The sequence below is a fragment of the Hordeum vulgare genome, chromosome 5H (genome assembly GCF_904849725.1).
Source record: "Hordeum vulgare subsp. vulgare chromosome 5H, MorexV3_pseudomolecules_assembly, whole genome shotgun sequence".
In the NCBI taxonomy this organism is placed as follows: domain Eukaryota; kingdom Viridiplantae; phylum Streptophyta; class Magnoliopsida; order Poales; family Poaceae; genus Hordeum; species Hordeum vulgare.
The window spans coordinates 405,356,607-405,371,680 of NC_058522.1; the positions used below are offsets into that span (position 1 = coordinate 405,356,607).

Consider the following 15,074-nt stretch of genomic DNA (forward strand, 5'->3'; position numbering starts at 1 on the left):
ATTTGCTTCTGCGTATCTTCACCACAGCACACAATTAACTTGTGTTTCCCTTGATCTGCCGCCCGATCTTGACAGCCCAATCTGCCGCCGCGCAGGTCAGCTCGTGTTCCTCACATGCAAATAATTCCAAGCACGTACTAGTAACACGCAATCTGCCAGGATGGTTAGCTGTAAAAGGAAGAAGCGGCCCAAACCGCGTGCGCTCTACATCTGCTTCCAGCTTCAGATCTTTTTGATGATCAACCTTGTCGGTCTTGCCAAAAGGACAGGCTATATATCGATAAAGCAACATGGATTTCTTTTTTACTTCCTCGATCCATATTAATTATCGCTGGTTTTGCAATCCACCACACACGTAGTCGCAAAGATGACTACTTCCTCAAAATATGCACATGTCAAATCAGTTCACCAAAAATGCTGAACATTTCGAGGAAGGAGAGGGGTATATTAATCTTGTATCTTGCGGATTGGGTATACTTAATTATTTGTACATACATGATTAATAGTCCAACAATTTGCTCACTGGAAAATGTGTTGTAATATCAAAGATAATGAAAAGGATATGAGCATATGCCTTAGGCCCTGTTTGAACCAAAGGAAAAATATAAGGAATTAGAGGATAGGATTTCTACCGTGAATGTCTGCGAAAATAAATAATTGAATGTGAAGAATGAATGAAATTATGTGAGCAATCTAGCATAGATCGCAGCATTCAATATTTTCTCGCACGTTTTAGTATTTCACGGCTCAGTGTTGGCCGCCCTTTTTGCTGACGCAGCGCGTGATCTCCTCCGGGAGCTTGCCGACGCGCTCGATGCCCTCCTCGAAGGCGACGCCCATGCCCATGAAGAAGTGCGCCTCGATGTGGCAGTGGAAGGCCCAGACGCCGGGGTTGTCGGCCCGGAACCGCAGCGCCGTCCAGCCGTAGGGGTGCACCGCCACCGTGTTCTTCATCACGGGATCCCTCAGGTTGAACGCCGGCGGGTGCGCCGCCGGGTCGAACCGCCCCACGCCGTACCCGAGCGTCCAGAAGTCGTGGCCGTGGAGGTGCCACGGGTGGGTCTCGCTGTTGTTGGGCGCCAGCATGTTGGCGTTCTGCAGCACCACGTCCACCACGGAGCCGAACGCCAGCCGGTACAGCCCGTCGCTGGTGGTGGCGTTGGGGTTCGCCTGCACGCCGTACACGTCGTAGCCCGTGTGGTTGTACGTCTCCGGCGGCGGGCGCTCGTCGAAGGCGCCCCGGAGGCGGCGCTTCAGGGCCACCAGGTAGGGCGTGTGCGGCAGCGTGAAGGAGACGTTGTTGATGGCCCACTTGACCCGCCCGTCGATCTTGTTCTGCGAGTTGAGGAGGAGGATGGTCCGGTCGGCGCGCGGCGGCGGCGGGTGCGCGTGCTCCGGGTGCGCCACCGTCGCCAGGCTCTGGTTGATGCGGTACGCAGTGTCGTCCCACGCCGGGCCGGCGGGGGGAGACGTCGGCGGCGGCGCACGCGGGCTGCTGCGGCCGCCGTAGTAGCTGAGCACGGCGGTGCCGGTGGGGGTGCCGGGCTTGCGGCTCACCACGTTGGAGGCCAGCCAGTAGTTGCGGTTGGGGTCCTGGTCGGCCTTGATCAGCACGGAGTAGGTCTCGCCGGAGTAGATGTTGAGGTTCTTCACCACGAACGGCTTCACGTAGTGCCCGTCGGTCTCCACCACCGTCATCTCGTGGCCCTGCATGCATGCATGCGGTTACGTTAACCCATATCCATTATTTAGCTAGCACCCTTAATTTACATGGTGATTAACTATACAATCGAAAAATATAAGTTCATACTACAAATCTTGTTTAGGCAAACGGGTAAAGTGTGACAAAAAAAAGATTAACTTGCATTCGTATCTTCTGAGGCCAGTTTTGGACCTCAGCGGCGGCAATTTCCTTGTTGTTTCCTATGGTTGCTAGCGTGTTTGTTGGCGATTTCCTGCCACCTTGTTCTTCGAAATGCACCGACGGTGAGACCTGGAGTATAACCCTATTATATCTAGGTTAAGTACATGTTGCCTTCCCCATTCCGCTTTCGCAAGTCGTCGTCAACTTTGTCATTTCCGCTTCAAAGGTCGGAAAGCGGCATGCATGTCTATGGCAGTGACATGCGGAGTTGTTGGAAACTGTTCACAACGCTAGCTAGATTGAAACATTAGGCTGTCCGAAATAGACGTGGAAACTACCTGCTAGCTAGCTTGATCCAAATCAACCAGCTATTGCATACTCCATATATTTATATGTAAAACCTATCAAAACCAATCCGTGGTAATTGAATGATTAGGAGAATTGTGGTATCTCCTATCCATCAGAGTTTAAATCCCATATTTGACATTAATGATTGTATTTTTTTTTAAATGGTTTTTCGGTAATGTGCGTTCAGTGAAAGGAGACGTTCCCGTCGACTACGAAGACGTCTGTGACGACTTCATTAATCATAATATGATGTGCCGGCTCAGTCTTTCGGAGATGCTCATAAGGATATTATGCGTGCATGCATGCGCTCATAGGGATGAGGTATGCTCGTGTATGTGAGCGACTTTGATTGTATTCTGCTAGACAAACCTAATACATGATATTATAAATATACTTGAATGATGTGTACACTCCAACGAACTGCGTATGTGTGCATGTACGTACGTGTATAACAAATAAAACATCACATGGTTACGTAGGCATGTACACGTTGCAGGGGAATTAATTATCTTAATCGTGTGCATGCGTCTTCCTGACGCTAACGAACGGATTGCGTTGTTAAACTGATCCTGCGTGATATGCGTAAGTAGTCAATCAGATAGGGCATTGACTAGCTTGCTAAGAGTCTGCATGTGTTGCTTGTCGCCGTTTTTTTTTCGTTTTTTTAAGTGAGATTACTTGTCGCCGTTACACAACGTGTATCACGACAACTGGCGCATCTACGCAAGGAAATTATTTGTGAGATTACGTACATTTCAGTAATCCGTTTGGCCTTAACCCCCTACGCAAGGAGATCTCACGTATACAAGTTGTGGATGCTAATATGTGTGATGTTTAAATAGAAATAGAGATTTGTACGTACTCGCCAACTAGCCGTTGGATGCACGCATGACCGGGCGTGATCAGGTGATGTTTCTTTACCTAGGGGACTTTAGTCCCTAGGTAAAGAAACATGAGGGACCTTTCTTTAAGAGACTAGAAAAAGACTATATTAAAAAAACTTTTTTCTTTAGTTCCTAAGACTAAAAAAAGTCTAGTCCGTTGAAAAGAAACACCACCTGAGTGGATCCAACAATTCATCTTATTGGAGATTAGCAAGACAGTCCAAGTTCAAACACGCACTAATTGTGCTGCATGTGGTTGGGTATTGGTACTACTCCCTTCGTCAGAAAATACTTTTTCTAAAAATAGATATAATTAATGTATTTATAACTAAAATAAGTCTAGATTCACTCATTTTCAGGACGATTATTTTTGAACAGAGGGAGTACTACATTCCACGTATATACAGTGTTTTACATTGACAGTAGATGAGAACGTTTGAACGTCTAGCCTCGAAGTGGATACAAGTCAATATCTGATAAGGATTCTAGGACAATGCAATTAGGTGCTATGTCTTAGTTGTTGTTTTGTTTTGAGCGACGACGCCTCTAGTCCTGGGTATCGACGTCGACGTCGTTGCACTTGAATGCTAGCTAGGTGGTTTCTGTGAAATTACTTGAGCTTCTACAGTTCTACCTGCCCATTTGACTGTAGCAGACGATACAAACAGAGAAAAGTCGACCAACTACTACTAGCGCATATGCTTGCTAGGTATAGCTTCCCGATAATATCAAGGTCCCATATTTGTCTTCAGGTTTCTACTAGTTGCATTATGGAACTATAGTACTCCTATACTAAACTAACCCATGGAGATGCTTTGTGTTGTACTGTTGCAGATGGAGGTCCAATTGCAGGCAGATAAGTACACACATATGCATGCTCCCAGGACGATCTCTTGAAGATTTTATATTGGTTACTCAATCGTATCATGTGGGCAACGGCCGGCCGGCGATAACTTGCATGTAGGGAGGCTCGCCCGAAACACGGCTTCGTGTTGCAGCCGCCCGGCCTTGATTGCCGGCTAAGCAAGATACTACACTAATAAATTACTAATGGAAGCTGCAGTGGCAGGCTGTCATGACAAGAACGTGGCGGAGGGCATCAGAACAGAATCAGCCCCCCCCCTCGGGCACAATGTGAATATCTGACCATGGTCTGCCCGACGATCTCTCCTGTCGCCTGCATGCGCACATGCACCCACATGTTCTAGTCGCCTCTGCCAGCCATCTTCGTACTCCTATTCTTATTTTCACCCACACGTACTACTACTACGTCGTCTACCGAGCTAGCTCCATGTGCACCTCCCAGACGAAGTATAGTCAGAACCAAGACCAACTTACGTACGTACGTAGGTACTGAACTGAAGAAAGAAACTTTGAACGCCGTTGAGCTATCAATTACCTCGATCTCGAAGTTGAGGGCGGAGAGGGAGGTGACGCTGGCGATCCGGAAGCGGTACGTCTTGCCGGGCACCACGGCGAACACCTGCGTGGCGCACTCCGGGTGCGTCGCGTTGCAGGCGGCAGCGGCGTCCGACGCCATGGCCGAGCAGTTGTACCTGCCGCGGCCGTTGATGAGCAGCGACTTTGGCTCGCCGACCCACTCGATGGGGACGGCGGCGAGCCCGGCGGCCTGCTCGTAGGTGCTCTTGTGCCACCAGTCGTTGAGGAGCACGTCGTGCTCGCCGCCGTCGTACGCGAACGGCTCGGCGTCGGGCCCGCCCGGCGCGGCCGCGACGACGATCATGCCGTTGAGCCCGGCGGAGCGCTGCATGCCGTAGTGCGCGTGGTACATGTATGTCCCCGGCCGGTCCACCACGAACCTGTACTCGAAGGTGTCGCCCGGGAGGATGGGGCACTGGGTGACGCCCTCCGTGCCGTCCGCCCACGGCGTGCCCAGCTGCCGGATGCCGTGCCAGTGGATGGCCACGTTCTCCGTCATCAGGAGGTTCTTGACGGTCACCACCACGGTGTCGCCCTGGACGGCGCGGATGGTGGGGCCCGGGGTGCCCCCGTTGATGGTCACGGCCAGCTTGCGCACGCAGTCCGAGTGCGTGAACTGGTAGCTGATGTCCCAGTGTTCGTGCACCGTCTTGGCCTGCGCGACGGCGGCGAGCGCCGAGGCTACGAGGAAGAGGCAGCAGAGGAGAAGGTGTTTTGCTATCAGCGACGACTCCATTGCTCCACCACCACCGCTCATGGAATACGGCTAGCTAGCTGAGGAGAGGATGGCGTGGCCTTGGCTAGGTAAGCTTCGGCTGACCGTTGCAATGCGTCGGAATGGGCAAGGGCACGCTGGTCTTACACGCGCTCGCTATGGTTTCTTTGCTGTGTGCTCCGGTGTACGTATTTATAGGGATGGGGGCATTGCAACCATCCATGCCTCTTTGAAAAAAAAAAACACATCCATGCCTCTAACTGCTGAGTGACTATACGAGCTAACCAATTTGTGGTTGGATGGTTAAAGCATCTACAGCCGGACATTGTAAATATGATCCCTTGAACGTTTACGGACATGCCCGATCAATAGCCTAGCATGTTCCTTATTTATGCGTTCGCACAGTTATATTCCTCATATTATTTCTCATATATCTGATCACTTGTACGTGATTGATGGAAAGAAAAAGAAAGAAAGAAGAGAATGAATAAAGAAAAGAAATAAAAGTGGTCCAGGCTGGAGTCGCGTCCTACGTGGCGGCGAGCCGCGTCCGCGAGCTCTTATATCCTCCCCATATTTAAGATGGATACGAGGGTTTACGGACAGACCGAACATATAGAAACGATACGAGGGGTCTAGTTGAATCATTTTTTTTCTTCTTTTCTTGTTTGGTCATTGATCAGGCGTGTCCGCACGCGTATGAGCGGTCATTTGAAGGGTGCGGCTGTAGATGCTCTTAGAGGAACAGTGGTATCTTAGTGCACTAGGATTGAAGTTATGATGCTTGCATTATTTATGGATTCATTTCATAATTTTTGACGATATATTTTTAATGGGAAGAGACGTTAGCACGAGGCGTATACGATGATTTTGTAAATCTCAAGATAATATATCAAACTCAATTTTTTAAAGTTACTCATAAAAATAGAATATAGTATGCGCGTTTATAAGAATGAGTGTATGCATATTTATATAAACGTTTGAGTGTGTAGGGCGTTAAAAAAAGACTCGCTATACGCTTTGGTGCTACTAGTCCATCGGTAGCAAGTAAAAAAAGTTGGTGGAAGTAACTTAAGTAAAATAAAATAGGTAGTAGGTGAAAAGTACCCCGTCACTGTAAATGAGCTAGCGTGGCACCGTCGGCCGGTCCATATCCGTTGTACATATATATTCTTCGAGATGCTGTAGACTGCATGCGTATGGTCATCTGAATCAGATGTGATCAGATCAGATTTCCAACGGTTGCCGAGCTCGCGTTCATTCGTTGGTTAGACAAGTTCCCTTCAGGCAGGGTGTTCCCTTTGCTCTCTTTAGTCTTTACAGGTATGCATATATTGTCCTTCCGCGTTTGGAATATTCACCTTACAGCTGTAGCTAGCTCTATGTACTCCCATCTTGAGTAGGCAAACAGGTTCGATCTTGTTTTCACATTTTTTTTCTCTTAAAGGAAGACATAAGATTTGCCTCATTTATTAAATATGGAAAAAAAAATAAAGTTAAGAGTTTTATAGCACAATCACAAGTTCGACATGATAATTACTCATCTGAGAAAATAGTCCCTAATTTCTTTGCTCCCGCGGTTATCCATAGCTTGGCCTCCTCAATAATGAAGGAAATCAAGGTAGCCGGCGACGAACTCTTGTGACGGAATATCCGTGCATTTCTTTGTTTCTAAATAATCCACGAGACAAACATGATGAGAAATGTCATAACTTTCCGGTTAGAGTTGAAATTGTCGGTTCTCCTATCCCGCTACTCAAAGACTGACTTGGTTAAACTATAAGCTTGACGCTCTTGAGATTGCCTCGACCCGGCTTATTGGTATGCATGTTACCGTTGCAGGCTTGCAGCACCCTAATTATCCGATCCTTCGCTTCTTTGTCAGTGTCAGCGCATCTTCCGTATTATCTTCTTGAAGTTTTTTCTGATGAAACTAAAACGGTTCGTTTTCCGAGCAAGGTTTGCACCATGGACAAGAGCGATTTTTCTTTTCACATTTCTCTTTCTGTATAACAAAATAGATGAACCACGAAATGTCGGATACTGTGAAATTTCATTCCGCACTTCCTCGCTTATCGCTTAGGCTGGTCATAGTTGGGAGTATCATATAGTAGTATCATGCATATGATACTATTGTATGTACTATCTTCATAATGTATAGTATTATAAACTAGTATCATAGATGACCTCATTTATTGACATGCATGACACATAGTAGCATAGCATTTAACATGTTACGGTACCTATGTTACTCTAACTCTTTCTATCTTTCTTCTTTAATTGTCTGTCACGTCAGCATGTTTGTTATTCCTAAGTATATGATACTATCTTAGTTATTCCTATTATGGCCAGCCTTACAGAGACATTTGGTGTACGCAAACGAACTGTATCATTTTCAACAGGGGGCGCACCAACCAAGAAGTTGGGAGCATGATGCGTGCATGGTGACACTAGATTAATTGCCAGTTGGTGGTCTTAGCTTGATTTTTTCGGACGCGCTTTGCTGATTCTCTGCTGATTTTGCTCTGTAGCTATGGCTGTTGACTGGTATTTTGTTTTCGCGAGCAACTCACGGATGCTTCGCGCCTTCATCCTTGACCAATAGGGCGAAGTGGCTTATGTTTGGCATGGCGTTTTGGCTCTAGGGATCATGTGCTCCTATGGTAAGTGGTTGGAAAAGGGAATTGGCCTGGAAACCCTACTTGTTCCTTCTGTCACGATATCAAATTTGCTGACCACTTGCTCTTTGGTTGTGTCTTTGCTCGGTCGGTGTGGGAAGCTTTTGGTTTATTTGACGCGTCCAGTTGCCCCCCAAATTCTTATGGCAAAGCTGGACGTGGTTGCACAAATATCTCCTACTCCCTCTGTTCATAAATATAAGACCTTTTAAAGATTGCACTATAAACTACATACGGATGTATACATACATATTTTAGAGTGTACATTCATTCATTTTGTTCTGTATGTAGTCTTTTAGTGAAATCTCTAAAATGTCTTATATTTTGGAACGGAGGGAGTAGACGGTAGAAAACATTACATAACTATTGGGGCATTTTGGTAGGTGTACATAGCGGGATTGACATACGGAGCCTGGATAAACAAGGCCTGACTGAGTTAAAACAAGCACAAAACTAACATTTGCACTTAGCTTGGTTGTGTGCATACATTCTAGGCTGCATGAAGTGTCACGAAAGGCATGCTATTTGGTTGTCCGCTTGTATACGCGCAAACACAAAGCCTGCCGTTTGGTGGCATGCACTGTGTGTTGTCTGATAACCTCTTCGGCGAGATGGTGAGGTTACCAGCACATAGCGACGTCAGAAAGAACACACACAACAGAACATAATAGTAAGCAGTTATAAATATTGTGCCACAATTAAAAAACATCACTTTAAACACAAATCAGTTCAAGACTGAACTAAAAGCAGTTGGAGCATGTCGGATATGTCCTAGGGGTTCATCGCGAAGGCATCGTCGTGCTTCCTGCATCTGGTCACCACTTTAATGCCATTGTCATTGAACATGATGACCTCCAGCATGTCGGGATCGAGTCAGCAACTTGAAGGTCACCATGTAGCCTATCTTGATCTGATGGACGGCGACGAAGGTGGCCCAACCCTGATCGAGGCTGACCCTGCCGTTCAACAATCGAGGAGTGACCCTCCAGGAGCATCCAGTGTTCGTTTTCAGCTTGAACTCCTCTGACATGAACAAGAAGTGTGAGGGATCGATAGAAGAGGTGTCTAGAGGGGGGAGGGGGTGAATAGACTACTTGCATAAATTAAAATCCTAGCCTTTTCCTAATTTAATGGTTGACAGATTTTATCGATTCTAACAAGTCTAGTGCATCCTACACATGCTAGTCAACAAATATGGCACCGAAAAGTAAAGACATTGCACATGTAGTAAGGAGTAGAGTTTAGGAAGATCAAACGCAAAGAAGTTGACACATCGATTTTTGGTATGGTACCGATAGGTAGCACTATCGTACGTCCATGTTAGTGGAGACTTCAACCCACGGAGGGTAAGGTTGCGAGAGTCCACGGAGGGCTCCACCCACAAGGGGCCCACGAAGAAGCGGTCTTGACTATTCCACCACGGTTTCTGCCCACGAAGGACTAGCCTCACTCACGTAGATCTTCACGAAGTAGGCGATCTCCTTGCCCGTACAAAATTTTGGTTCAACTCCACAACATGAAGTAGGAGGCTCCCAAGCAACACCTAACCAATCTAGGAGGCACCACCCTTCAAAAGGTAATAGATGTGGTAGAATGATTAACTCCTTCCTATGTGCTTCAAAAGATAGTCTCCTCAACACTCAATCACTCTCTCATAGATTTTGCATGGGTAGGAGAGAATGATTTTGTGGAAAGAAACTTGTGGAGGCTAGAAATCAAGGTTCAAATGATTGGACCGGAATCTCTTGATCTCAACACATGAGTAGGTGGCTCTTTCTTAGAAAAATGGATCTGACAAGTGTAAGTGTGTTCTGAGTGCTTCCTTTGCGAGTGAGAGGTAGGTGGAGGGGTATATATAGGCATCCCCCAAAATCCAACCGTTACAACATTATTGCCCAACTCGGTGACACCGAAAAGAATCTCGGTGGTACCGAGTTGCACTAAATATGGCAACTTTTTAATTCTCGGTGAGACCGATATATGAATCTCGGTGGTACCGATACGATGACCTAGACTGGTTTCCAAATCTCGGTGTGCCCAATTTCAAACTCGGAAATTCCGAAACTTGAAATCTTCTCAATAGAAAGTTGGTCACACAATCTCGATGGCACCGATGAAAATGTTGGTTGTACCGAGATGGCGGGCTTGGCATATGATATGTCTAAGTGTAAAATCGGTATGGACGAGTAGGAAATGTTGGTGTCACAAATTTTGCTTATGTGGCTTGGGACATATATATTTTGTGTGAGGATGGTTTAGTATTTTTTGTAGCTATCTCTAAGCACTTGAGCAACCAGTTTATCATAATACCTCACCTCTTTTAATAGTATTGGCTTTCCTATGGACTCAAAGTGATTTCTCACAAATATAAAATATAGAGTCTTCTTGCTTTAAGCTTGAGCCAATCCTATACCTTCCTTGCATGAAAGGGGCATCTCCACACAATGCTATAGCCAAAGCTCTCTGTGGACTATACGTGAAATATGCTAGGTAAAAGTGTTAGTCCAAGAGACAATGTATGTTTTCATGAATTATCAAAACCACCAAGGGAGCATATGTGCTTTCAAAGTTCTTCGTGAAGTCCAGCGGCATAGGTATGGCCTCAACTGGGGGGGGGGGCGATCAACTTGCGAAAGTTAGTTGGCCCTCCCACCTCATGGTCGTGGTCATAGTTCCGACGCTTGCCACTGGGAGGTGCCTCTGGCTGGTCGTCTTCCATGACAGAGCTCTGGACGGGCATCACCTTTAAGGGTTGTACCAAGTCATTTCCCTTGTCTTGATCCTTTGGTGGCACCAACTCCTTCCCCTTGTTCTCCATGTTGATCTGCACTATGAAGAGGTTCAAACGGCCAGGATCTGTAATATGAACGTTGCAACAACATCATTAAAACCTATCACCCAGAACCCCTTTATTTACCCAATCCGATGGTCACCACTCCATCTATATGTCTCTCACTCTTCCTCCAACCCAACGACATGAACTCCGACAACAAGTTGAACCCAACCCTCCCCAACCCCTTCCCTTGGGGCATTGGATGGAGGGCATTCTTCCTAGGGTGCTTGCTCAGTGACCGCACCAAGTTTGAGAACACCATGGAAGTGTTCTCAAACTTCAGCACCATGGAAGAGATGTCAAACTTTGTGGTGAAGGAGACACCAGAGTAGTTGAATACAGTGATTCCTGGCCTAGTGAAGGGTGCTATGTCAGTCGATATACTTCACCGTGCCATGAATCAGGCTGACTCCAACGATGCTAGACAGAGGGCAAAGTGGACCAAGTACAGACAGTACATGCACCCTCATGACCATCGTGTTGCACTGTACTTCACCACAAACATTGTGGTGGTGCTGCTGGAGGAGGATCAAGAACCGGTGGATAGTGAGGTAGTAGAAGAAGTTGTAGTGACAATGATTGTGAGGGCGCCGGAGCCAGGACACCAAAGCATGCCAATTGAGCTGGACTCTGGGAGGAAGAGGATACGATGGTGCACACCAAGACCAAGACCAAGGAAACCCGCCGCTCCAATCGCCTTGAGGGTCCCCAAGGCTGAGATTCGTGTGTATTGTGTAAGATGAACCCCAATCCCCGGTCCTACTGTACTCAATCCAGATCAGAAACCTCATATCTACGTGATCACTCCTATGATGTTTACCCCGATTCCCCTTTCCTCTAACGCGGGTCGAACTTAAACTCGGACCAAATGTGAAGTAGTACATCAAGAGGGGGGAGTGCTTACCGCTATTGCTGAAGTGGCACTGCGAATACCGGTGAAGAGGCCGAAAGTCGATTTTCTGTTTGTCAATCTGTTGCATGCCACCGGCATCGTTGGTGAGAGTGGGAAGAGGGGACAAGGGGATAGAGCGGTGTGGGGAGTGTGAGAACAGTGTGGCCCCATGTTTGTTTTGGTAATTGATGTCAATCCCTATGGAGTAATGGTTGCCTTGAGTTATGTTCGAAGGATTTGTCCGTAGACATTTCTTGAAGCCCATGTGTTGGTTTTAAGGATTTTATGAGATGACCAGTGTGGTATTCAAGGAATTGTCCAAATATTGTTCATGTGAGAGTTGAGCTTATTGCAAGCATATCTTGAAGAAGAAGATTGTGGGAACATTCATGTTTACCTTCAAGAAATCATCTTTATGAACAAAGAAGTTAAGTATCAAGGTTGATCAAGACTAAGTCAAAGAGTGAATCAAGTTGATAAACACACAAAGCGTACACGATGTACCGAAAGGTATCAATTGATCCAATGGTATGGTAAGAATTGTCCATTATGCTCTGTGTACTAACCCATGGTCTATGTGAGAGTTCTGTGTGGGTTAGGTATGTGTCCATGGGATTGTGCTAACAGGAAGATCTCATAAAAAACATGGAGGATGACATCATGTGGTGATCGTCATGAAGTTTGCGGTGTGCAAGTTCATGCAGAGCATCACGAAGAGATCATGCTTGAAGCTTGCCTTCTATTGTGGTGACAATGGACTTGAGTGGCTCAGAGTATGGGAGAGCAATCTACTAGTCTTCATCGAGCCTGCGCAATCAAGAAAGGTGGTCCATCTTGAGGAGGACAAGATCATCATCATCTATCTCAAGTGGACTATGCGCAAGGAAAAGGTTTGTCCTTGATAGGTTTCTATTTTACCTATCTCATGGTGTTAGTTGGGAGACCGGGATATATGATCGATTGCCGTACTATCAAGGGGGCTCTCGAGTGAGTAGCTTGATATCATTTGTTGAGAGCTCAAACCATTGCATTCTTCGCATCATCATATTTATTGGTTCTTGTTTGGTTTATATCTTTGTGGGTCTTAGAGCTTATGTCCATCTTCATGACAAGCTCGAGTTCATCAAAAACAGAGTTCATATGCATCTTCTATGATGTTTTCAATGTTGGAGTTTTTGTCGGTTCTTCATTCATAGACGTTTCACTCATAGAGTTTTTGCCGGTTATTTTTATACTGTCGATGTTGGATAGCTCTTATCATCCTCTATCCAAGAAGCTTGAGTTTTCTCAATTCCGAGCTTGTATGCGGAAGTTATGGTAGTTCAGATTTTATTGTATCTATTTGTTTGTTTGTGACACTTTGTTGCTCTCCCGCGGTAGTACCGGTCTAGGAAAGCGGTACTACCACCTGTAAGTGGTAGTACCTTGATACGTATCTAACGTATCGATAATTTATGAAGTATTCATGCCATATTTACCTATGTTTACAATACTTTTATATGTTTTTGAAGCATTTTATCTCATTTAATTAGAACTAACTCGGATTGACGATGTTTTCGGTTGAATTTTTGTGGTATTGTTTTTATGCAGAAAATAAAAGTTCTCGGAATCGCCCGAAACTTTTTAACATTTTTTCGGGATAATATGAAAAATAGCGAAGCAAAGAACCATCGAAGGGGGGCCACCTGCTGGCCACAAACCAACAGGGCACACCTAGGGGGCGCGCCGTGAGAGCTTGTGGGGCCCTCGTAGCTCCGGTTAGCGTGATTCCAATGCTGAAAAATCCTATATTTATAGAAACCCTCAGAAGTAAATAGAGAACTTATTCTCCACCACCCTAAGCCACTGTACCAAACAAGACTCATTCGGAGCCCTGTTCCGGGACTCTACCAGAGGGGTCAATAATCACGGGAGGCCATCTTCACCATCCCGACGTTTTCCATGATGAGGAGGGAGTAGTTTACCCTTGGGGATGGGGGTATGTACCAGTAGCTATGTGATTGATCTCTCTCTCCCATGTTCTTGAGATGTCATGATCTTGATGTATCATGGGCCTTGTTCATATATTTTGATCATATGATGTTATTCCCTTGCTACCTTGTTGTGATGAATTGAATCTTTCCCTTTGAGATCTCGTTATGTCGGATTGAATATTGGATTTGAGATCACTTGATGTCTTGCATGTGGATACCTGTGGTGACAATGGGGTTTCTATTGATTCACTTGATATGTGTTTTGGTACTCAACTTGCGGATTCCCATGGTGAAAATGGGGTAATCTATGCATAGGGGTTGATACACGTTCTTGTCCTACTTTCTTCTACAGAAATCTTGGGGTACACTTTTAAGTTCTTTGTGTTGGATTGAATATGTTGAATCTGAAATTGTTTGATGCATGTAAATAATTAACCAACAGATACTTGAGGTGACATTGGAGTATCTAGGTGACATTAGGGTTGATTTATGTGTATTATTGATGACGAGATGATGTATATACTTCTCGCACCTCGTCGGTTACCCCAAGTGGAAGGTTGAGATGTAGTCAGCAGCAAGTTTTCCCTTACACGGAGACTGTAAGGTTTATCGAACTAGGAGGACTACTAGGATCAACAAGTAGGTGTCTGCTACTTCTCAAACAACAGCGCCAGAAATTGACACGTTGACGGAGACTTGCTTGCGTTGATTTTTCCCTTGAAGAGGAAAGGATAATGCATCACAGGAGCAGTAAGTATTTCCCTCAGTTTGAGAACCAAGGTATCAATCCAGTAGGAGAATCTCGTCAAGTCCAGAGTACCCGCGCAAACACAAAAGAGCTTGCACCCAACGCTATAAAGGGGTTGTCAATCCCTTCAAGATTGATTGCAAAGTGAGATATGAAGGCGGAAAGTGCAACGAAGTAAAATAGTAAGGCTGAAAATATGGTGTGAAGTAGACCCGGGGGCCATAGTGTTCACTAGAGGCTTCTCTCAAAATAGCAAATATTACGGTGGGTGAACAAATTACTGTCGAGCAATTAATAGAACCACACAAAGTCAAGACGATATCTAAGGCAATGATCATACATATAGGCTTCACGTCCGAGACAAGTAGACCGATACTTTCTGCATCTACTACTATTACTCCACACATCGACCTCTATCCAGCATGCATCTAGTGTATTGAGTTCATGATGAACAGAGTAACGCCTTAAGAAAGATGACGTGATGTAGAGGGATAAACTCAAACCAATGATGAAAACCCCATCTTTTTACCCTTGATGGCAACAACACGATGCGTGCCTCGCTACCCCTTCTGTCACTGGGTGAGGTCACCGCACGGTATGAACCCAAAACCAAGCACTTCTCCCATTCCAAGAATCATAGATCAAGTTGGCCAAACAAAACCCACAACTCGAAGAGAATTACAAGGATATGAAATCATG

The 15,074-nt window shown here is 45.8% G+C and overlaps 1 protein-coding gene across 1 annotated transcript; it reads right to left on the reverse strand.

Moving 5' to 3' along the window:
- Window positions 1-474: 474 nt before the first annotated feature.
- On the reverse strand, window positions 475-5,603 carry LOC123398800 (L-ascorbate oxidase-like). Its single transcript, XM_045093255.1, has 2 exons — window positions 4,496-5,603; window positions 475-1,707 (listed from the first exon to the last, which is right to left on the reverse strand). The coding sequence occupies exons 1-2, from the start codon at window positions 5,291-5,293 to the stop codon at window positions 748-750; spliced, it is 1,758 nt and encodes a 585-aa protein (XP_044949190.1). The 5' UTR covers window positions 5,294-5,603; the 3' UTR covers window positions 475-747.
- Window positions 5,604-15,074: the final 9,471 nt, after the last annotated feature.

Excerpts from the sequence above, each read along its gene's own strand:
- LOC123398800 (XM_045093255.1), bottom strand. The coding sequence starts at position 5,293 with ATGAGCGGTGGTGGTGGAGCAATGGAGTCGTCGCTGATAGCAAAACAC. Across the intron at positions 1,708-4,495 it reads CCCTCAACTTCGAGATCGAG|GGCCACGAGATGACGGTGGT; the intron begins GTAATTGATAGC and ends GCATGCATGCAG.